At 48.8% G+C, this 22075-nt stretch overlaps 6 protein-coding genes across 6 annotated transcripts; 5 read left to right on the top strand and 1 right to left on the bottom strand.

Moving 5' to 3' along the window:
- Positions 1-405: 405 nt before the first annotated feature.
- Positions 406-2009, bottom strand: UREG_03769 (uncharacterized protein; the record flags this gene model as incomplete). Its single annotated transcript, XM_002544206.1, has 4 exons — positions 406-591; positions 649-1064; positions 1089-1584; positions 1641-2009. 4 exons carry the CDS (start codon positions 2007-2009, stop codon positions 406-408), a joined length of 1467 nt encoding a protein of 488 aa, XP_002544252.1.
- Positions 2010-3568: 1559 nt separating this feature from the next.
- Positions 3569-11820, top strand: UREG_03768 (uncharacterized protein; the record flags this gene model as incomplete). The annotated part of the gene is made up of 9 exons (XM_002544205.1): positions 3569-6065; positions 6122-6495; positions 6556-7003; positions 7053-10412; positions 10475-10635; positions 10703-11008; positions 11077-11289; positions 11353-11517; positions 11761-11820. 9 exons carry the CDS (start codon positions 3569-3571, stop codon positions 11818-11820), a joined length of 7584 nt encoding a protein of 2527 aa, XP_002544251.1.
- A 642-nt stretch (positions 11821-12462) lies between these two features.
- UREG_03767 (transaldolase) lies at positions 12463-13809 on the top strand (the record flags this gene model as incomplete). Its single annotated transcript, XM_002544204.1, has 6 exons — positions 12463-12501; positions 12616-12646; positions 12712-12830; positions 12895-13059; positions 13125-13508; positions 13570-13809. The coding sequence occupies 6 exons, from the start codon at positions 12463-12465 to the stop codon at positions 13807-13809; spliced, it is 978 nt and encodes a 325-aa protein (XP_002544250.1).
- A 686-nt stretch (positions 13810-14495) lies between these two features.
- UREG_03766 (copper/zinc superoxide dismutase) lies at positions 14496-15507 on the top strand (the record flags this gene model as incomplete). Its single annotated transcript, XM_002544203.1, has 5 exons — positions 14496-14508; positions 14880-15059; positions 15111-15262; positions 15326-15422; positions 15485-15507. The coding sequence occupies 5 exons, from the start codon at positions 14496-14498 to the stop codon at positions 15505-15507; spliced, it is 465 nt and encodes a 154-aa protein (XP_002544249.1).
- A 994-nt stretch (positions 15508-16501) lies between these two features.
- On the top strand, positions 16502-19226 carry UREG_03765 (uncharacterized protein; the record flags this gene model as incomplete). The annotated part of the gene is made up of 2 exons (XM_002544202.1): positions 16502-16642; positions 16728-19226. 2 exons carry the CDS (start codon positions 16502-16504, stop codon positions 19224-19226), a joined length of 2640 nt encoding a protein of 879 aa, XP_002544248.1.
- A 533-nt stretch (positions 19227-19759) lies between these two features.
- Positions 19760-21339, top strand: UREG_03764 (uncharacterized protein; the record flags this gene model as incomplete). Its single annotated transcript, XM_002544201.1, has 4 exons — positions 19760-20043; positions 20115-20256; positions 20333-20710; positions 20776-21339. The coding sequence occupies 4 exons, from the start codon at positions 19760-19762 to the stop codon at positions 21337-21339; spliced, it is 1368 nt and encodes a 455-aa protein (XP_002544247.1).
- Positions 21340-22075: the final 736 nt, after the last annotated feature.

Here is a 22075-nt window from a genome sequence, read left to right as displayed (position 1 = left end):
GAACCGTACATAGAACATAGAGATCATGATGACCATGCAGATAATTTTTATTTATCTTCAAGACACGTCGAACATTCCAGTATCTGACTTGGAGCAAAACAATGGATTCCAATCCGAATAGGGTCTATCCATGCGTGCTCTATCCACCTAACCAAAAACTACAGAACTACCTTCATGAAAAGATAATGGGTCATTCTAGATTAACATAGGGTGTGTCACAGTCTGGAATGTATATAGGAGACAAGAATTCAGCTAACGATAATTCATACGCCAACAAGCCCGACAAAATAGGAACACTGGAGAGAGAGATACAAAGGAGGAAATAAAGCAACCAGACGGAATTTGCGCCATTCATTCCAATTACACCATGACTCGCAAGCTTGATGGATTGGTCATATGATATAATTAGAGAGTGAAGGCATCCTTGATCTCGCTATAAATAGCACCAAGTTCCTTGGTTGCATACTTCTCGAATTTCTCAATCTTCTCAGCCAGGTGTGCCGCCTTGCCGTTAAGGGTGGCAGCTTGATAGCCTCCCTTCTTGATGATGTCGGTGTAGTTGGATGAGCCACCACCGTTCCATGCGAGAATCTAAGACGGGCGAGTTAGAAATGTTATTGATGAACAATGGTTATAGAGATGACTTACATTGGCGGTATCCGACGGAACATCAGTCAGGGCGTTCTGAGTGCCGATTGAGATCATATTCTTCTTCATTTTGGCTGGGCTAAGGGGCTCAACGGCGAAAGCGGAGTCCTGGTCGGGTTGGAGAGAGAGGAAATAGGCCAGGAGACCAGCAACGTGAGGGGAGGCCATAGAGGTACCAGAGATGGTGTTGACGGCGTATTTGCTTCCGATCCAAGTGGACAAGATGTTCAACCCGGGGGCGAAGATGTCATTGCACTTGCCGTAGTTGGAGAAGTATGCGCGCTCATCAGCAAGAGTGGACGCACCAACGGTGACGGCCTTCTCAGCAGCGGCTGGGGAGTAATTGCAAGAATCGGCGTTGTCATTTCCTGCTGCAACGGCGAAGTGGATACCCGCATCCACGGCAGCGTTGACAGCTAGATCGAGCGTGATGGACTTACCACCTCCTAAACTCATGTTGGCAGCGCTGCCCTTCAATTTCTTGCCATCTTTTTTAGCAGCAGCCATCTTTTGAGCATGGCTGGCAGCTGCCCATTCAACACCCTTGACGACGTCTGACATCGTTCCAGAACCATTCGATCTGAGCACCTTGACGGCATAGACGTTGGCCTTCTTAGCAACACCATACTTCTTTCCAGCAACGGTACCAGAGCAGTGAGTGCCATGACCATTGCCATCAACGTCTTCGTCACCAGCGGGAATTGTTTTACCCCAGTGAGCACGGCCTTCAAAATCCACGTGCTCTGTGTTGGTACCGGTATCGATTACATAGACATCGACGCCTTCACCGCCAGTTGCGGCATAGAGGTACTTGTTGAACGTGCCAAAACTTAAGCTGTCACGATGAGAAATTCGAGCCAGACCCCAGGGGGCATTTGTCTGCGTTTGAGGAGTTTCCAAAGCGTGGACCTCGGAATCTTTCTCAATGTATTTGACCTAGGCGACAGAGAGTCAGTTTGAATGAGTAAGCTTGGACAAAGGGTTCAACTGACATCCGGGTGTCTCCGGACTTGCTCAATGACTTCTTCATCGAATTGCCCAGAGTAACCCAGCAACGACCCCGCAATATCAAAAGTGTGCTTCAAGCCATCGAAGACGTCGTTTTTGAACGGAAATTGGTTGCGTTTTGTGAGGGACCGCTTGGCCATGACCGTGGTATGCAGGTCCTGGACCCACGTATGGTGTGCAGCAACCGAAGCTGGCGAGACATCGTTGTTGAAAACGATAATGTAGGAATCAGGAACCTCCTTCGAGTTGGTTGATGAAAGGATAGGTGCGGCGTCCTTGTGGATGGTGTCGACCGAGATGGGTGACGCAACCGCGAGGAGCGGCAAAAGCGAGAGGGAGAGAACGCTCTTCATGATGGAAGAGCTAACAGACAAAGACGGACCGCAGGAAGAACGTGCAATACACGATAGCAGAGCAAGATGGAGTTTGGCTAGCAGTCGATGGAGGTGGAGGAGTCCAGAGGAGGTTGGAGGAAGAGAGAGGGAGAGGATGTTGTTCCTGGGGGAAGAGCAAGAAACCAGGCGGAAGATGATGCAAAGCGCCCCCAGCCTGCGGTTCCTCAGCTCCGCATCAGGTGGCCCGCTTATGTCATTGGGCTCCGGGGCGGTGATTGGCTGGCTGGAGCTCGCTGCTTATCCAATGCCGGGGCTAGTCCAGTTCCGGTTAGCTACAGCCGTCTAAGGCTCGTGATTGGACGCCTCAACGCGGTTGGAAGCCCCAACAACTTCCCCGATCTCCGCACGATCCCTGTTGGAGAACTGTCTCGCCAACAGCTCAGCAACGATGAATGACTGCATCAGCTCGTTCAGTCCTCATCACTACTACTTCTGCCTCCAGTGACGACGCTTGGATTAATGACCCTGGTCCCTCCAGGCAGCTGTCCAAGCTCCCAGGAAGGTTATAGAGTGATGGGAGATTTACCGTATGGAGCCTCGAAGAAGAACCCTGTCAGCTGCCAACGACCAACATGCTTCCTCTATCAAACAGGGCTTCCTGTTGACAAACGGACTTGGTGCCCCCTCCAAGGTTGCTACAAGGCAGAGAGTTGTGGGAGGCATCTGGAGCATTCAGCGCCCTCTACAGAGTACCCTTGAGGCAAGTTCATGTGAAAAACAGCTAGAATCTTAGCACACAATCAAGATCTAGCTGCAATTGAGCATGGCAAAAGTATTCATAAACGATATAACACGAACAGCATCACATAAATAATTTTGCTTGATTTTGCTTACTCTTAGCTGGTGTTATAATGACTGTTTGGTTGCCCTTCCAGAGACAGAGTGCATATGAACCTCCACTGAAACCACAACATTGGGGAATCTCTTGAACGTCTGGAACTAGTCAAGAGTGGGAGGAAGAAAGTTCACAGTCATGAAACTGCGAAGACACGATACAGGAGAAGATCTTCTGATGAGCCAGCCACAAGCAGCGGATGACGACTCAGCGCCGCCCTCTTACCCCACGCCCTCGCAGCGTAGAACAGGAAGATCACCATCATACAGAGTACACACGCGACTCATCTCATCTCCTTCCTTGAGCAATTTGTTATCAGTCGAGAATCGGGTGCAGCTTCAGGTTCTGGTGCGGCTGGCTTGCAAACCTTCTGTGCACGTGAGTGACCTAGGTCCTGGAACGCGAACATATGGATTCACTCCACTGCCTTCACTCCGTAGAATCAGCCTTGCGGTGGGCCTGGCTGGGATCACTAACTCTTACCTTCTGTTTCAAATTTAGCGTCGAGGTGACCAAGGCAGATCCCCGATATTCTGAGCTTCACTTGTCGCAGGCGTTCCATTTTGGATTCAATACGGCAGTGACTTCCTAACACCTCTCCCTCTCTGTAAGAATGTCCGTGAAATCCTCATGAGATCCCGCGGCGGACAATCACTGGGATCGCAAGCATCACGCACGGACAATGAGCAGCGCGCTCTTGCGTCCGAGGCGCCCTTCATCCCCCGCAACCACCGAACGCTTGACCTCGAAGCTCCGCCCGACAATTGATACCTTGGCCAGTTGTATACGCGAGTCGTTGTCTCTCGAAGATGCATTGGAGACTACAGAGAGCATATTGTTCCTCCGTCACGCGTTTATCGACGATGTCCAGCCCCGAGAAGCGAAGGACGCGTTCCGCAACCTGCAAGGGTTTCAGGTCCTCTTAGAGCTCCTCGAACGGCTTGAGGAGCGCTACGAACCGCGATCGTTCGATCCACAGCACCGAAAGGCAATATTGGCGTTGATTAAGGAGATAATTGGCACTCTTGGGGAGAGCATGAAGGACCACCAAGGCAATAAACGTTACTTTGCAAAGCGAGTTCAAGGAGGCGGAAGCGCGTCCTTTGACAAAAGCTTGTCAAATATCGCTTCCAAGTTGGAGGATAATGTCGGTGGGAACAATATTGAAGTGGAACAATTCTACGGCGGCCTCTTTGCTGCTGGGCTGGGACAACAAACCGTTTCAGGCATTTTTACCTCATTGAGGAAGAAGTACGAGAATAGGGGAGAGCCTCTGTTACCAGCGATCAGGGAATCTGTATTCGAGACGCTGAGTCCTTCAGAAACAGTGGAAAATCCGGAATTCCTTGGACTGGTATTCCACCTCTGGCTGGAATATTCTTCGGACCTCTCAAAATACCCAATTCAGCGCTTGGCTATACCTGCCTGCCTCTCGCAACTTGCTGCACAGACTGCCCGAAATCGTCTAGGCCTCCACTCTACTGGAATACTAACATGCCTTTCAGATTTTATTGCCAATTCGAACCGTGGCAAAGAAGAATTAAGTCTTTATGGCGAGCTAGCTACTACGCTAAGTTTAGAAGGGTTTGATAGCCTTGACGGCGCCGAGGATCTTTATCGCAAAGCTCATTGTTCTCTGGAGGCCTCCAAGTTCCTTCTGGCAACTGTCAAGTCGTCGAAACAACCCCCGTCAGTCCAATTTGATATGGGACCCCATGGCTACTCATCAATTGAACTACCCACACTTGGAAGGCTGTTCCCGCCAGTTAATTCGGCCGGATATACACTCACGGTTTGGGCCCGATTTGACAATTTCGACCCTGATGTTCACACTACAATATTTGGTGCCTTCGACCCAACCCAGACATGCTTTATACTTGCATATCTGGAAAAGGACACTCGCAACTTTATTCTTCAAACTTCTATTGCTGGTAGTCGCCCAAGCGTCCGCTTCAAATCTACCGTTTTCTCTCCTGGCATTTGGTATCATATTTGCCTTGTTCACAAGAGACCTAGGCCGATGTCCTCGTCGCGCGCATTGCTATTCGTGAATGGGGAGCTCGTAGAGCAGCTGAAAACAGATTACCCACAGCCACCAACCAGCCGCTCTGGTCAGAAAATACCCCGCGTACAGGCTTTCTTAGGCACGCCGCAAGATCTAGCAGTAAGGGTAGGGAAAGGCGTGTCAACATCCAGATGGTCTCTGGCTTCAGCTGTATTGTTCGAGGAGGCGTTTACGGACGACATCATCTCTGTTCTGTGCCAGCTTGGACCACGATACTATGGTAATTTCCAAGACTGTTTAGGCTCATTTCAAACCTATAGAGCCTCTGCAGCTTTGAATTTACGGAATGAAAACCTCCATCCCGGGAAAGAGGAGCACTCGGACATTATGGCCGTGATCCGTCAGAAAGGTAGCATTTTGATACCCGAGAATTCTATTTTACTGAATATCTCCCCGACTGCTGTTCTTGACAGTGACGCGAGTTACACTGATGAGGCACAGTTAACCAAATTGCTGTCGAAAAATGCAGTTAAACATCTTAACCATTTTCTTAGAGTTAAAGGAAACTCTGTGGTCATAAATAGGGCTATACCCGCAATGAACAGTGCCTTGACTGAGCCGCAAGGCGTTGCCCTTCTGACGGGTAACCCCGTGATATCGGTTCCGCAATCATTGGATGACGCTGCCTGGCGAATTGGGGGCTGTGCTGCCGTCCATCTGAGCCTGGTTGATGCTGCTACTACGCCTGAGCATCTTCGACTGGCCGTAGAAACCCTGCTCGAGTCAGTGCAAGATAGCTGGCGGAATAGCGAGGCTATGGAGAAAGAAAATGGCTACGGGATTCTTAGTATACTTCTGAGGGAGAAATTGGGAATCAGTGCGGCCGTTCCAAACGCCCCAATAAAGATCACGCCAGTCTGCTCTACTTTACAGGACAGAAACGAGCTTTCCATGGAGCTGTTAATATTGATCTTGAAGTTTGTGGGATATGACTTTGAAAACCCAAAGAAATCTATCATCATTAATCCGCTGGCATATCGGGTTTTGTTAGTCGACCTGGACATTTGGCGACTCGGAGATCTCCCGCTGCTAGAGATTTATTATTCCCAATTTCGTACATTCTGCCTTGAGAGTTACCATCACCGGTTCAATGCTAGACGACTATCACGCATGCGTAAGGGTTTTCCTTAACTGCAATACTAGCCTTGGGGTAAAACTAACGATTAATAGGTGTCATTAAGAGATTGTTAGATTCCTTGAAAGATGACATTTTCACATCCGAGAATATAAAGCTGTTCATCCCTACTTTTAGCTGCCTGACGATCTGCTGCATGACGGCTGAGGTTCTCCGATCCATTGCGCTTTTTATTACATATTCTATCCACCAACCCAAGCTTCAAACCAGGTTGCAGAAAAAGAAGAGCACCGCAAGTATTGCATTGCAATTTCGACGGACCGCCGCACACCAGTTTCAGGGAAAGCATGTTGAATATATCTCTAAAGAGCACATAGGCTTAGAGCTCCTTCGAGCTTTTACCGACATTTTTTGTGCTTCAGAAAGCACTGTCAATATCCAGAAATTTGCTAGGACAGTCACCAACAAGGTTCGTATAACAATCAACCTCTGGAATAACCTTAATGAGCCATATCTGACAGAAATACAGTGGCTTCTCTATCTAATCTCTGAAGATGATTCAGAAGTAGTTACCCTGGCGACTAAAATTCTTGCGAGGTTACTTACGGTTCACGGAGCAAGCTATACTAGAAAATTTGACAAATCCGGAGGTTTCGTGATAATGCGCCACTGCTTGAAGCGCTGGTGGAGGTTACCCACCACATGGTTATTTTGTTTTGCTATCCTTTTTGGCGAGGATGTCAAGAATATTGATTCTTGCCGAGGGTTCGACACAACAGCATTCTCTGTTTTATTCGACCGCTTGGAAAAGATCAAAGTCGTATGTCCTGAGGTGTTTCCGGTTATCACTGGGATGCTACAGAGTGCATTGAAGTCGTCTATTCTAGGTGGACGCACTATTGAACCATCTGAAGAAAGTGATGAAGAGCTCTGGCTTGGTGGTTCGAATCGGAGTGGGAAGTCATTTTTAGGATCAGGTTAGTCGATTGGCTATGATCATTTCCCCTTATTTCCAATTCATCATAGGGCTAATGCTCACTCCAGGAATTACGCATAAAACTGAAGCTGCTCATGAAGATTTACTTCGTAACATTGTTCGTTTTTTAGCTACAATACACGCTAGATCTTCGAACTTTCGCGACTTTACCGTGACGTCAAATTATGTCGACGAACTGCTTCTTGTCTTGTTCCCAGTTGTGGTCGGTTCTGACCCGGTGAATGCAAGCGTTGAACTAAACTCCCGCAATGCAGGCCTTACATTTGGGAGTGAGAGCGTGATGATCCAGCCGCTTTCTGGCTCACGTCCAGTATTGCGTACTCGCACCGTCGAGCGCACTGGAGACCAGGAAGGCGAGCAGAGGCTCCAACGAGGGTCATCGTTTGTCCTAGTTTCGTCAGATAAGGTCAAATATAATCCATCTTCCGCTCGATTGCGGCATGTCGTGGAGCCTAGAACTGACGTGAGCAGTGCCGTACCGGCACACTCCATTGTTCAAGAATTACTGGATTTAATAGTCTCCGTGTTTATGGACCAGTTATTAACCCGCAAGGAGTTCCCCGGTTTAACGATATTTTTAAGAATACCTCCCGGATTTGTTGAGCATCAAGTCTACTTTGAATCTTGGCTGCAGCGAAACTCGTTGCTGCAGATAGAAAACTCTCTATCGGCTAACCAAAAGCTGCTTTTAGAACCACGAGTCCTGACCAACCTCGCAAGACTACTAACCCAGGTTGCAGACGCTATCTACGAAGGCTGGTTTATCGACGGCGCTACTGCGACATTGGATTTCGCTGGCCCAATTCTAGAATATCTCCAAAAGGGTGAAATCGCATCTCTGAAAAGCATTCGTCTTTGCAGTCAAACCATTGGCAATATACGATCCATAGTTTTTCGTACCGTCTTGTTGAGACTATCTGAGACGGAAGATACCACAGCGCTTTCTTTTCTAAAGCGCCTTAGCTACTGGCAAACGGCCCTCTTAGGTTCCGACGAAACTCAGACAGAACACCTACTGCTTATGTGTTACCTTTTGTATTCAAAAATAGTTACCGAAGAAGGGGACGTTCGCTTGGAAGCCGCTGTGTTGTGGCGCATCATCATGGTCCAGAAACCTACAGAAACCCTCGCTATGTTGAATCAAACTAGCACCTCGCTTCGGGAGCGACTTTCTGCTGGCTTCCAGCTGCTTGTTACAATGGATGACAGTGGTTTCTTGCAATGGGTTGATGATCAACGTGACGACCTTGACTGCTTCTTCTTTGGTACATTATCGAAGGTATGGGAGAATTTTGTCAAACAGGAAAACAACAAGACGGACGAAACCGCTAGAATCCGGGTCTCAAAGAGAAAGGAGAAACTTAAACAGTGGAGTCAAACCGACGCCACGAATGAAGAGATTATTCGCAGACATGATGTTACATTCGGGCATTGGACTTCAAACATTTCGCTTTCTGAAAAGTTGAAACATCAAAGATATGCACAAGATCAGCAGGACGACTTTACATTTTTGTTGTCCAGCTTTTCCCGCATATACCGCAACCTCCGACATGACAACGGCCTTCTTGCTGAGCGTGGGGACGTCAAATGGCGCTTAGACCAAACAGAAGGTCGCAGCAGAATGCGTCAGCGTATTGTTCCCGATGATACACTGGGTAAACAAGACTATCAGCCTAAACGCAGAACGACTGGCGAATCGAATAAACCGGATACCCGACAGCGCTCCAATACGGAGAGGAGTGATGTGGTGGCTGTCACTCCAACGGAAATAGCGGCTGAAGGGATAGACGAAGGGTCAGGAGAAAACGAACCCGATGATAAAACGGGCCTTGATGACAGCTTTGAAATCATTGACGGACCCAGAGAAAGTGACGAAGATTATGAAGATAAAAATCGAAAGGTGATGAGGAGCCTCCATCGAGGAGACCAGGTTCAGCATGTGTGCAATGTGTCCAGGATCATTGGGCTGGAGGCGTGCGAGGGTCTTTTGATTCTAGGTAAAGACAACATCTACATCATGGATAACTACTTTCAGCGTCCTGACGGAGAGATCGTCAATGTCTGGCAAGCTCCTCGAGAGGAGCGTGATCCATATGTGCGGATGATCTCTGGCCGAGAGTCAAACGAACGAAAATACAACAATGGCGAGCACGAAACGAAGAGTTGGAGTTGGCTGGATGTGGTTAGTGTCTCTAAACGCCGGTTTTTATTCCGAGATGTGGCCCTTGAGATATTCTTCACGGATGGACGCAGTTTTCTAGCAACTTTGATTTCGTCCGCGGCTCGAAACGAGCTACATTCCCAATTGATTTCTCGTGCGCCGCAAACCCAAGGAGTCGGCAATTCGTCACAGCTAGACGACTCATGGAGGTTTGAAACACTTCGGAATCAAGAAAGTAAGCCTCAATTCTTCGGCTCCAAACTTGCCAATGTCTTTGGTCAAGGGGGTTTACATCCCGCAACCCGAAAATGGCTAAAAGGCGAAATGTCGAACTTTCACTATCTGATGCTGGTAAACACGCTCGCTGGACGGACTTTCAATGATTTAACCCAGTATCCTGTTTTCCCTTGGGTGCTTGCGGATTACACGAGCGAAGAGTTGGATCTTACCAACCCAAAAACCTTTAGGGATTTGTCGAAGCCGATGGGGTGTCAAACCCTTGAGAGAGAGGCAGAATTCAAGAGCAGGTATCAGTCTTTTGCGGAGATGGGTGATCATAACGCTCCTCCTTTCCATTACGGAACCCATTACTCTTCCGCCATGATAGTCTGCTCATATCTGATACGACTTCAACCATTTGTTAAATCTTACCTTCTGCTGCAAGGCGGGACATTTGACCACGCTGATAGATTATTCTATTCGGTCCCCAAAGCATGGAACTCGGCCTCATCGACAAATATGACAGATGTAAGGGAATTGACGCCGGAGTTCTTCTACCTACCCGAATTCCTGGTCAACTTCAACAAGTATGATTTTGGCCTGCGGCAGAGTATGACCCAAGCTATAGACACCGTGGAACTCCCACCTTGGGCTAAAGGCGATCCAAAGATTTTTATCACAAAGCACCGTGAAGCGCTTGAAAGCCCCTATGTGAGCCGAAACCTCCATCGATGGATCGACCTCATTTTCGGTTATAAACAGAAAGGTGACGCTGCTCTTGAAGCGGTGAATGTGTTTCACCACCTATCTTACCAAGGGGCAAAGGATCTTGACAACATCGAAGACCCCGTCGAGAGGCTAGCAACAATCGGGATCATTCATAATTTTGGACAAACGCCGCACCAGGTGTTTAATAAACCACATCCCCAGCGGGAAGAAGTGCACCACAAGCTTAACCAGTTAGATATTGCGGCAGAGAGCTTGACCCGTCTTCCGTTTACACTTTTAGGTATGTAATCCGGTTTCTTGGTAGAGAGAATATTGTAGAATAGGCCTAACCATACTATATAGATACCCAAGAACGTGTAACATCTTTATCGTTTTCTGTCAAGCACGATCGACTGCTTTGTGCGGCTGCGTTTAGATTGAATATTCCACCTAATTATGATAAATACATGGAATGGGGGTTTTCGGACAACAGCGTCCGCTTCTACGCTACAGATACCAGGAAGGTATGGAAAATACATTCATTGACCGATCTCAACCGGAATACATAGCTAACCGTCTTTTACTTCGTAGCTCGTTGGTCATTTCGAACATCTACATATTGGGCAATTGTCGTGTTCAATGTTTGCAGATTCCCAAACACTAATTACCGCTGGTGTCGATTGTACCATATCGGTATGGTCGTATACCGCAACTGGGAGATCTGTTGACTTGCACCCTAAAGCCTCGCTCTTCGGACACCGGAAACCGGTGACAATGTTGGCAGTGTCTCGTTCCTTTAGTACCATACTGTCGGCCTCCAGGGATGGTAAACTGATGCTTTGGGACCTTAATCGACTGGAATTTGTGAGAGAATTACCACCTGGTGAACCCGTCGATGTAAGTTTGCTCTTTTTGCTTTGAGACAGCCCCTATTTGCCAGACAGATTGCCTAACTACTCCAAAAGCACGTCCGTATAAACGACGCTACCGGAAATATCATGGTCTGCCGTGGCAACCGCGTAAATCTCTATTCGCTAAATGGGGCGTTGCTTCTCGAGCAAGTGGTTTGCGACCAAAACGAGGACAGCGTGCTCTCATGTGCATTTTACGAAGGCGTCAGCAATGAGTGGTTAGAGCGGGAGTTGATTCTCACAGGTCATCGGCGTGGACTTGTTAATGTGAGTTTAGCCCAGTCTCTTTCAAGTCATTTCCACCACATTAACGTCAATGCGTGGATGTAGGTTTGGAGCAAGGCTATTCGAAACGGGCGGTTCGAACTGGACTTGATTCGACAACTCCATCACGTTGACCAGGTTCGGGGAGACGGAGCAATGTCTGCTGCAGGTATTACCTGTATCCTACCTCTGGCGCAGGCGGTCTATACGGCTGACGAGGCTGGACATGTGGTGAGTATCCCCAGCACGATTTGATGCCTGTCTCGTTGCTGATTTTGGCTTCGATTAGTTTGAATGGGATTGTGTGCAACGCCGCTAAAACCTTGAGTTTCGCAACTTCTTTACAGTCATGGTCATGAAGGGAATGAACTTTGAACGCTGTCATGGTGAAATGAATTTATATATTGTTACTTGTCCTTGAATGGCATAGACCAGGACTGGTGTTAGACGGATGGGATTGATGGCGATTTGTAGGTCTATGAGGAGGTACACATACTGGCTGGTGGTTTTGTAGACCTCCAGGTCTCTGATTAGCCTCCCAATAAAGGTTCAAATATTACTAGCCTGGCATGTCTCGATGAAACCAAACACATGGGGTTGCAGATTCAGGCTAGGTTTGAAATTATGATGTGCAGCAAGCCTCACTCCGAGGAGTTCCAAGCCTTCTAACTTACTTAATTCCAAATGGCCATGAGCAATGTAGATGTGATATTGTCGAATAGTGAATGAACAAAGAAATTGATATCATACTGCAGTAGCAATCCGGATTGCGGCATTAGACCTAAGAGGGTCACACCAAGTAGTTCCACATACTGGCAGACGAGCGTGGGTACCTGGAAGTACCTCTGCTGCTGCTCTGCCGGTGAGCCCAACCCATTGCCCCACCTGGTTGCATCAGAGGTTGTTGCTGCTTATTCATGCTTGAACAACCATCTTCTGGTCGACTTGAAGCTTGCAAGTTGAATCATCCCGCCACCTCGACGGAAAAAGGTTAGGTACGTACCGTGCTGGTGATTGATTTATAAGACTTCAAACTGCCTTTTGCCTTCTGACATTTGAATCTTTAGATACCCCAGAAATTGGACTCTTTTTTGCTACGCCTATTCACAGACTGACGACCTTTTCTTGAGATTACATTTGGTAGCCCAGCTAACGACATCTGAACGAACTGCAAACATGACGTCTGCTCTTGATCAGTTGAAAGCCACCGGCACTGTATGTCAAGCCCATTGCCACATGAATCTTTGCTTGATTATGCAGCTGGGGTTGCGATAAACTACCTTGAGAAGGATAGATTGCTAACATATTCTCTTTTGCTGCCAATGATAGACCGTGGTCTGCGATTCTGGTGATTTTGCGAGTATGTCTCCTATAGCAGCTTCAGACAGCCTACCCGCAAGACCGCTAACCATCTCTTACGATTAGCCATTGGAAAATACAAGCCAGAGGATGCCACCACCAACCCCTCCCTCATTCTCGCCGCCTCCAAGAAACCAGAATATTCCAAGTTGATAGACGAAGCTATCCAGTACGGAAAGAAGCACGTATGTGGCGACTACCCTCCGTTAGGAGACAGAATAAGTTTGCTAATGGTTGTGGCGGCTGTAGAGTAGCTCCCTTGAGAGCCAGGTCGACTCGGCGCTCGACCGACTCCTGGTTGAGTTTGGAAAGGAGATCTTGAAGATTATTCCCGGCAAGGTGTCGACGGAAGTTGATGCCCGCTACTCTTTTGATACAAAGGCCTCTGTTGACAAGGCCCTTCATATCATCGAGGTTAGTATAAACCTATGCGATTTAGTCTTTGAAGCAGTTCGGTAAAATTGACAACCATCATCCAGCTTTACAAATCCGTCGGCGTCCCCAAGGAGCGCGTCTTGATTAAAATTGCTTCCACCTGGGAGGGTATTCAAGCCGCCCATATCCTCCAATCGCAACATGGCGTCAACGTCAACCTTACGTTGATGTTTTCTCTGGTCCAGGCCATCGCTGCCGCCGAGGCTGGCGCTTATCTTATTTCTCCATTCGTCGGGCGTATCTTGGATTGGTACAAGGCGGCCATGAAGAGGGAGTTTGCTTCCCACGAAGACCCTGGCGTGGTGAGCGTCCAGAGCATCTTCAATTACTACAAGAAGCACGGATACAAGACCATTGTCATGGGTGCCTCATTCAGAAACACTGGTGAAATTACTGAACTCGCAGGCTGCGACTACTTGACAATCTCAGTAAGTTTTGACCGTAAATCATCCTGATAATAACAGAGACATGATTTAACGAGCATCACAGCCAAACCTTCTTGAAGAGCTGTACAACTCCACTGCCTCTGTGCCCAAGAAGCTTGACGCTTCCGCAGCAACCAAGCTCGACATCCCTAAGCGCAGTTACTTGAACGACGAGGCCCTTTTCCGCTTCGATTTCAACGAAGAGCAAATGGCAGTGGAGAAACTCCGCGAGGGCATCTCGAAATTCGCTGCCGATGCTGTCACGCTTAAGAAAATCTTGCGGGAGAAGATCCAAGCTGCATAGAGGCTGTCACCTACAGCAGTCTGACCAGCGGAGATGGATGGGGTCAAGAGGAACTATTCTGGAGCACTAGATGGCATGCTTGATTCTGAGCTAGTTAAACTGATCATTAGCTTCCAAATTGCATGTATTGACCAGTTCAGCCACCAAGATAGTAGTTGTCGTCCATTTCATTTGCGTTGGGCCATACTTTGCATTGAGATGTTGACAGTCGATGCGGGGGTCCAGGCCCGGGCACTTAGTCAGCCAAGCCGGATAAAGAAACAGCAACGTCATAGCTTGACCCCACCATGCTACCCCTCAGCACAAGCACACAACAGGCGATTGCGGAAAATAAACAGAAGAACAGTTCTGAGTAGCTGGCGAGTGTAATGTGAAAATGTGTGTGTTGGGATAGACGAATTGGCGAAGCTGGAACAATTGCAGCCTCAATTGAACTGTGAGACACAGCATGGCTCCTGGGCCGTGTGGTTGATACAGATTCGTGCGGCGAGGCAGGAGTCACCGGCTTGTGAACAAGGAGTGCTGTGCTTACGGCATCTCCATATTTCTTCCCGGCCTCGTCCCGACTTCATCCCATCCGTTTTCTCGTCTCCTTCAATTCTCTGTCTTCATCCGTCAAATCAATCAACCCGTCTCACATCCCTTTTGTACCTTTTGACAAGCAATCAACACACGAATTCGCCAAAATGGTCAAAGCAGGTATGCCACGTCCCCCTATATTTAGCTTCCGCCTGCTCCTGGGGATGGTTGCGTGGATTTCTTTGGCTCGTCCCTTGTAAATCCCCTCAAACCACCGCTTATCATCCCTCCACCAAGGTCCCTTGGGATGCAGTGGATGTGAGCACCTGAGTGGTCGTCCTGAGGGTTTCCCCGCCCTGCTCGACTGTTCGAGCTTGACCCAGGGATTCTCTCTTGGGCCCAATTGACCCTGGCTTGCTCTTCGTGGTCATTATGGGAACCCTGTTCGTTCGACTGTAGCTGTTCCCGCAGCTCATGAAGTTCCTTTGCCCTTTCTCTTGCTGGCCCGGCGGAGCCTCCTATGTGCACTAGCTGATTGAAATGTATTCCAGTTGCTGTTCTCCGCGGTGACTCTAACGTCAAGGGCACCGTCACCTTTGAGCAAGCCGATGAGCACTCCCCAACCAAGGTATCCTGGAACATCACAGGCCACGACCCCAACGCTGAGCGTGGCTTCCACGTTCACCAGTTCGGTGACAACACCAACGGCTGCACTTCTGCAGGCCCGCACTGTACGTTCATATTTCGAAGGTTTCCAAAAGGTTTGGCGACTAACTTCTCAGTCAACCCTTTCTCCAAGACTCACGGTGCCCCAACCGACGAGGAACGCCATGTTGGTGACTTGGGCAATATTACCACCGACGCTCAGGGCAACGCCGTTGGATCCGTCGAGGACAAACTGATCAAACTTATCGGAGAGCATAGCGTCCTCGGCGTAAGTCTCAATTCCGTTTAATGGGTATACGGGGTACGGAGCTGACTGGATGATCTTTTGTAGCGCACCATTGTCTGCCACGCTGGCACTGATGACCTTGGTAGAGGTGGCAATGAGGAATCCAAGAAGACTGGCAACGCTGGTCCTCGTCCTGCTTGCGGTATGTCCCCACGTTCTGCTGTACTGATTTCGCTCATGAGTATCTAACACACTGCTTCACAGGTGTCATTGGCATTGCGGGTTAAATATTCGGCCGGAATTCAATCAGAATGCCCTGAAGCAATAAAATTAGTGACTGAGCAGTCAGTTGAAGACGAAAAGTCCGGGCTGAACCTTCCAGTTTATCAATATGAACCAGAGGAGATCCTGTACCTAGTGAGAATGCTTAGCAATTAGCGAATGAACAACCAAGCATCTGGTTTCAAAACTGCAGCACAGTTGAATGAATGTTATCAAGCGCCACCTAGGCAGAAATCGATCCAGCAACTGGATTTGTTGAGAAACAAAGCGAACAAAGGGAAACAATTTTATTCCCGCCCGGCGGCTGTTAGTGAGCGACTTTTTGTCCGGGCCAGCAAAGAAGGAAAAGAACGATGCAACGCAGACATGGAAGTTGAGGATTTGCAACTCTCCTTTTCATCTTCACTAGCCAGCCCCTTTTCATGCAGTTATGCCTGGGATAACTAACTAACTAACTATGTAGTACTCCGTAGAGGTTTTGGGATTCTGGAAATTCCACTACAAAGACATAGTTATTTCCAGACCCAACCATCTAGTTAACTACACTTTTCAATGAAGGTAAAGTCTGTATAACTACAGTGAAACAATGCCTTATTGGTAACATGGAAGAAAACTGCAATTGACTCGTAACCAAAGGTTTGGTTTGTTGTTTAACTATGAGAAGAAGTAACTATGTGAAGTAGACAGGTATGCTACGGATACTCAGTATTTTCGATAGCTTCTTTCTCAACGGTCACACCCTGAACCGAGTCCCTGCAGTGTTATCGTTGATGGCGAGAAGGTGGCATGAGCTGGGATCCGGGGGGCCACACTAGTCGAGTTTCACCCCAGATTTCACTGCCAGAGGCCACAAACAAACCACCTTGCTGTTATTCTCCCCAATCCTGCCACTCTCTTTGCTTTCCACTCCTTAACTGCATCACTTTTACCCCAGAGTCTATTCTCTCTGGTCAATTGTGTGTCTCACAATTAGACTCCTCAGCATTAAGTTCCGGAACAATGCCTCTCCTGGAAGCTCGCGTGAAAAGTGTCCTTTCCGGCGACACCCTCGTATTGACACATGTGACCAACAAGAGCCAGGAGAGAATCCTCAGTCTTGCATATGTTTCTGCTCCCAGGCTGCGCAGGGAGGGCGACGAGGTAAGTGCCTCCTACATTGTCCCCTATTATCTGCTGGTTTGAAGGCTAGCACTAACAAAAACTCCAATCTCCTTCACCTCCTCAGCCCTTTGCCTTCCAGTCCCGTGAATTCCTTCGCGAGCTCCTCGTTGGCAAGGTGATCCAGTTCCAGATCCTCTACGTCATCCCCACCGGCGCCAAACGAGAATATGGCATCGTCAGGCTGCCTGGTGGCAGAGAGCTGCCGGAGCTCTGCGTGTCCGAGGGGTGGGCCAAGCTCCGTGAAGATGCTGGTCGGCGAGACGAGTCTGAGGACACAGCGTTGGTGCTTGATAGACTGCGAGAGCTCGAGTCACGGGCACGCTCAGAATCAAGGGGTGTCTGGGGTCAAGGACAAAGCGCCGAGGTCTCCTACGACATTCCTGAACCGAGGGCTCTTGTGGATAGCTTGAAGGGCACTATGGTCGATACTGTGGTGGAGAGAGTATTAAACGGCGATCGTTTACTCGTCCGCATGCTGATCTCACCGCAAAAGCATGTTCAAACGATACTCGTGGTGGCGGGTGTTCGTGCCCCGTCAGCGAAGCGAGTCAATGCAGATGGAACGGCGCAGGCTGGCGAACCATATGGCGACCAGGCACAGCAGTTCGTGGAGGATAGGCTGCTACAGAGAAAAGTCAAAGTGTCTCTACACGGTGTCACGCCACAGAATCAGCTCGTCGGCACTGTTCTTCACCCCAATGGCAACATCGCCAAGTTCTTACTTGAACAGGGTCTCGCGAGATGCTTTGACCATCATTCCACCCTCCTGGGTAACGAAATGGCCGCGTTCCGGTCAGCGGAAAAAGCTGCCAGGGACGCTCGGCTTGGTTTGTTCGCAGATGCCGTACGGAAAACAGCTCCTTCAGCAGGTGCAAATGCAGATTTCGTTGTTAGTCGCGTCCTGAATGCCGATACCATCTTTGTGCGCAACAAGGCCGGAAAGGAAAAGAAAATCAGCCTTTCCAGCGTGAGGCAGCCAAAACCATCGGACCCTAAACAAGCACCTTTTAGCAATGATGCGAAGGAATTCCTTCGTAAAAAGCTCATTGGCAAACATGTCAAGGTGACTATCGATGGAAAGAAGCCTGCAACCGAGGGATTTGAAGAGCGCGAGGTTGCTACAGTGATGGCGGGAAATACTAACGTCGCCATTGCATTGGTTGAGGCTGGCTATGCTTCCGTTATCAGACATAGACGTGACGACGATGACCGGTCTCCTGATTATGACAGTCTACTACAGGTGGAGGAAGTCGCCCAGAAGGAACAGCAGGGCATGTGGTCATCGAAACCACCCAAGACCAAACAATACAATGACTATTCCGAGAGTTTACAAAAGGCAAAAATGGAGGCTTCTGTTCTTCAACGCCAGAAGAAGGTTGCTGGTGTCGTTGACTTTGTCAAGTCGGGCTCGAGATTTACGATTTTGATCCCACGAGATAACGCGAAGCTTACTTTTGTCCTTTCCGGCATACGAGCTCCTCGATCCGCTAGGAACCCCGGTGAAGCCTCCGAACCCTTCGGCCAAGAGGCTCATGACTTTGCGAACCGCAGATGTATGCAACGTGATGTTGAGATTGATGTTGAAACCATTGATAAAGTTGGAGGATTCATCGGAACCCTCTACGTTAACCGAGAGAACTTTGCCAAAGTACTACTGGAGGAAGGTTTAGCAACAGTCCACGCCTATTCTGCTGAACAATCGGGGCATGGCCCAGAACTATTTGCCGCTGAAAAGAAAGCCAAAGAAGCGAGAAAGGGGCTCTGGCATGACTGGGACCCCAGTAAGGATGCAGATGAGGAGTATGAAGATTCGCCTGCTGCGAATGGCGCTGAACCTGCTGAAGCCGTCGAGCGCCGTAAAGATTACCGGGACGTTTTGGTCACGAATATTGAGGAGGATGGCAAGCTCAAGGTTCAGCAGATTGGCTCAGGCACTACTGCATTAACTGATCTTATGAATTCTTTCCGGTCATTCCACCTTAACAAGGTGAATGATAAGCCGTTGGAATCCCCACCCAAGGCTGGTGATCTTGTTGCTGCTCAATTTACGGAGGATAACGAGTGGTATCGAGCCAAGATCCGACGCAATGACCGCGAGGCCAAACAGGCGGATGTTTTGTATATCGACTACGGAAACACTGAGAGAATTCCCTGGAGTCGCCTCCGCCCGCTCTCGGCACAGTTTTCCATGCAAAAGTTGAAACCACAGGCCGTGGATGCGGTGCTTGCTTTTGTTCAATTCCCCATGTCACCGGAATATCTCGCGGACGCCAGGCGTTTCATTGCCGAGCAGACATTCGATAGGCAATTGGTCGCTAACGTTGAACACGTCGCCCCAGAAGGAACGCTCACCGTTACACTTCTCGATCCGTCAAACTCGGATAATCTTGAACAGAGCATCAACGGCGACCTGGTTCGTGAAGGACTGGCGATGGTTCCCCGGAAGCTCAAGCCCTGGGAACGTTCTGCAGGTGATACCCTTGCGCATCTGAAAAAATTGGAGGAAGAAGCCAAAGAGAAGCGACGAGGGATGTGGGAGTATGGTGATATCACCGAAGATTAAGCACTTCCTTCTCTTCAATTGATAGCTGCGATGATCTCGAAAAAAGTAACAAGGCCAAAGTTTGTGACTGGTTTATTTGGTTCAATAGCTTGATGCACATTTGTGATAGCCCACAAAGCCGGGCTTGATAGAGACAGACTGCGTTGCTGCGAAATCAACTACGTCCAAGGACATGACGGATTCAATTTGTCTTCTTAAGAGCCATCACGTTAGGGGCACTCCGTATGTCGAGTAGTTAATAGTGATGATTTGGTCCGTCGGGGGACGAGACAACGCCGTAGTCCCCGAGTTCGGCCCAGCCGCAAGGCTGCACTAGAGTCACCCATCACATCTTCAAAACAACCGGTCATTCCGACAATCCCCAATTTCAACCCAGCCGTTGTGTTCTTAATTTGCAAAACTTTCCGCTATATAATCTCATTAATCCTTCCAAAAAGTCTCCCGGCATTCCGCCAGTCCCTTTCCCTTTGGCCTATACCGCGGTTAACAGGAATCTCCAAGGCGCTCTTCAAGCCAACAGCCAAGGAGGAACCATGACGCTCGAGCGAACGCCGACGAACCAGTCGCACCGCAGCAAACGCTCCCATCACTCGCATTCCACCTCGCAATCCCGCCCCCACAGCGCGATTCACAGGACGAGGACGAACCAGTCTATCAACGGAAAAGAAACGCCTGACCACCTCCATGGGCATTTGAATCACTTGACGCCCGAACAGGAGCGGGCGCTGGAGGAATTTAAAGCCATTTGCACGGAGAAGGAGCTGTATAGGCCGGCAGAGGAGGGGAAAACGGCGAGTCACGATGATGCTACGCTATTGTATGGATAGAGAACCCTCCTTTGGGCTGGAATTTGTGGCATCTCTGAGGGATTGCTAACGACGCCTTCAGACGGTATCTACGCGCTCGCAAATTTGAGGTGAAGGGGGCATTGGATCAGTTCCAGACGACGGAAGAATGGCGGAAAGTAAATCAACTTGATACGTTGTACGAGAAGTTCGATGTTGATTCGTACGAAGAGGCGCGGCGGGTGGTTAGTTCCCTCGCTCAATATGCACTTCAGAGAACCTATTACGCTTCCTCTTGATCTGACACAATTTGTGGTATAGTATCCCCAGTGGACAGGCCGCCGCGACCGACGAGGCATACCCGTTTACGTCTTCGTGATCAAACATCTCAACAGCAAAAACATGGCTGCGTACTCGTCTGGCGCCGCCTCGACCGCTACGTCATCAACGCATGCTTCGTCCACTGTATCTCCGAAACTCTTGCGTCTCTTTGCACTCTATGAGAATATGACTCGATTTGTGGTGCCACTGAGCTCCTCGCTCCCGCGGCCTAACCCAGAAACACCGATTTCCAGCACGACGAATATCGTGGATATTTCAGGAGTTGGGCTCAAACAGTTTTGGAATCTAAAAGGACACATGCAGGACGCGAGTGTTTTGGCGACGGCGCATTACCCTGAGACATTGGATAGAATTTTTGTAAGAGCCGCTGAACCACGGCAGGCTTCTGGACGTTGAAGCCATGGACTAATAATCTTCACTAGATCATCGGTGCGCCTTCCTTCTTCCCGACCGTCTGGGGATGGATTAAACGCTGGTTCGATCCCGTCACTACATCAAAGATTTTCATTCTCTCCGCTTCTGAAGTAAAATCGACTCTTACTTCGTTTATGGACCCATCCAGCTTCCCTAAGCAATACGGCGGTGAGCTCGAATGGGAATGGGGCGACATGCCCAGCCTCGATGAACCTGCCCGAGAGCTTGTAGGTGTCTTGGAACAGTTAGGTCCAAAGGGAGACGGTGATATCGGCCAGGAGGAATTGAGCAAGACGAACGAGGAGAGGAAAAAGAACTTTATCAAAGGGCCGGTCGCATGGTTAAAAGATCGGATTGAAATCTTCGGTAGCATCGGCGGCCAGGATCGCAGGAGAACAATCCCTGTTGAGAGGACACAAGACGCAGCAGGGCACAGCGAGCCGGATCATGCTGATGCCGAAATCGTTGAAACTAACGGTGATATCGAAAAATCGCCCACACCCGTGGCCGAGCCTGAAGAGAAACCTGCCGTATCGTCACAGAACCAACTCAATGGAGAGACTGTGGCTTGAACATTGCGTTTGGCATAAGTCACGAGTGAAAAGTCCTATCTGAGCCATTTTTTTCAATCTATGTTATATGTGAGGGAGGGTCGACTTTTAGGATACTGCTGCCCAGTATTCTGCTATTTAACCCCATCTTCCAGGTTTTGTCATACTCCCCATTTCAGTTACTCTCTGTGATTATGGCCATTGGAATTTTGCAAATCATTTTGGTTTCTTTCTCACGCCAAATAGCACCACGTATAAAAAGTATGGTCATGGAGTATATATAGCCTTGCACATAAGGGGGTATTCAGCAGTTTTTGGAAATGAATGAACAATCAGTTTTGGTTGGGCGATAGAGTCGAGACCAAGCTGATCACCACGACACTGGGGCTGCGCATACCTTGCTAGTCATTTTGATAGTGGAAATACCATGATTGAGTATATGAGATCTTCTTAAAATCTGATATTCAACGACGAGCAAACCTGGTTGCTCCAAGTGGGTTTTATTTCCCCAGAATTAGATTAGGGGGCTTGTTCTAGCGAACCAAAGTACCACTGGCCCAAATTCGCCAACAGATATGGGCCCAAAATAATCCACATGGGGCAACACGTAAGCCTTTTGTCAAACTGCAAACGTTGTTGTGTATGCTATCCTATGAGAACTAAACTGGGTTTGCTAAGGATAGCCCTTTTAGGCCTGAGATGGGACAGTTTGCACGAGGCAGAGCTTTGGCTAGTAGATGCAGGAGAGTCGAATGGG

The sequence above is a fragment of the Uncinocarpus reesii genome, genomic scaffold, assembly GCF_000003515.1.
Source record: "Uncinocarpus reesii 1704 scaffold_2 genomic scaffold, whole genome shotgun sequence".
Classification (NCBI taxonomy): Eukaryota; Fungi; Ascomycota; class Eurotiomycetes; order Onygenales; family Onygenaceae; genus Uncinocarpus; species Uncinocarpus reesii.
The sequence above is the reverse complement of the archived record's forward strand: the minus strand, read 5'-3'. Positions and strand labels throughout refer to the sequence as shown.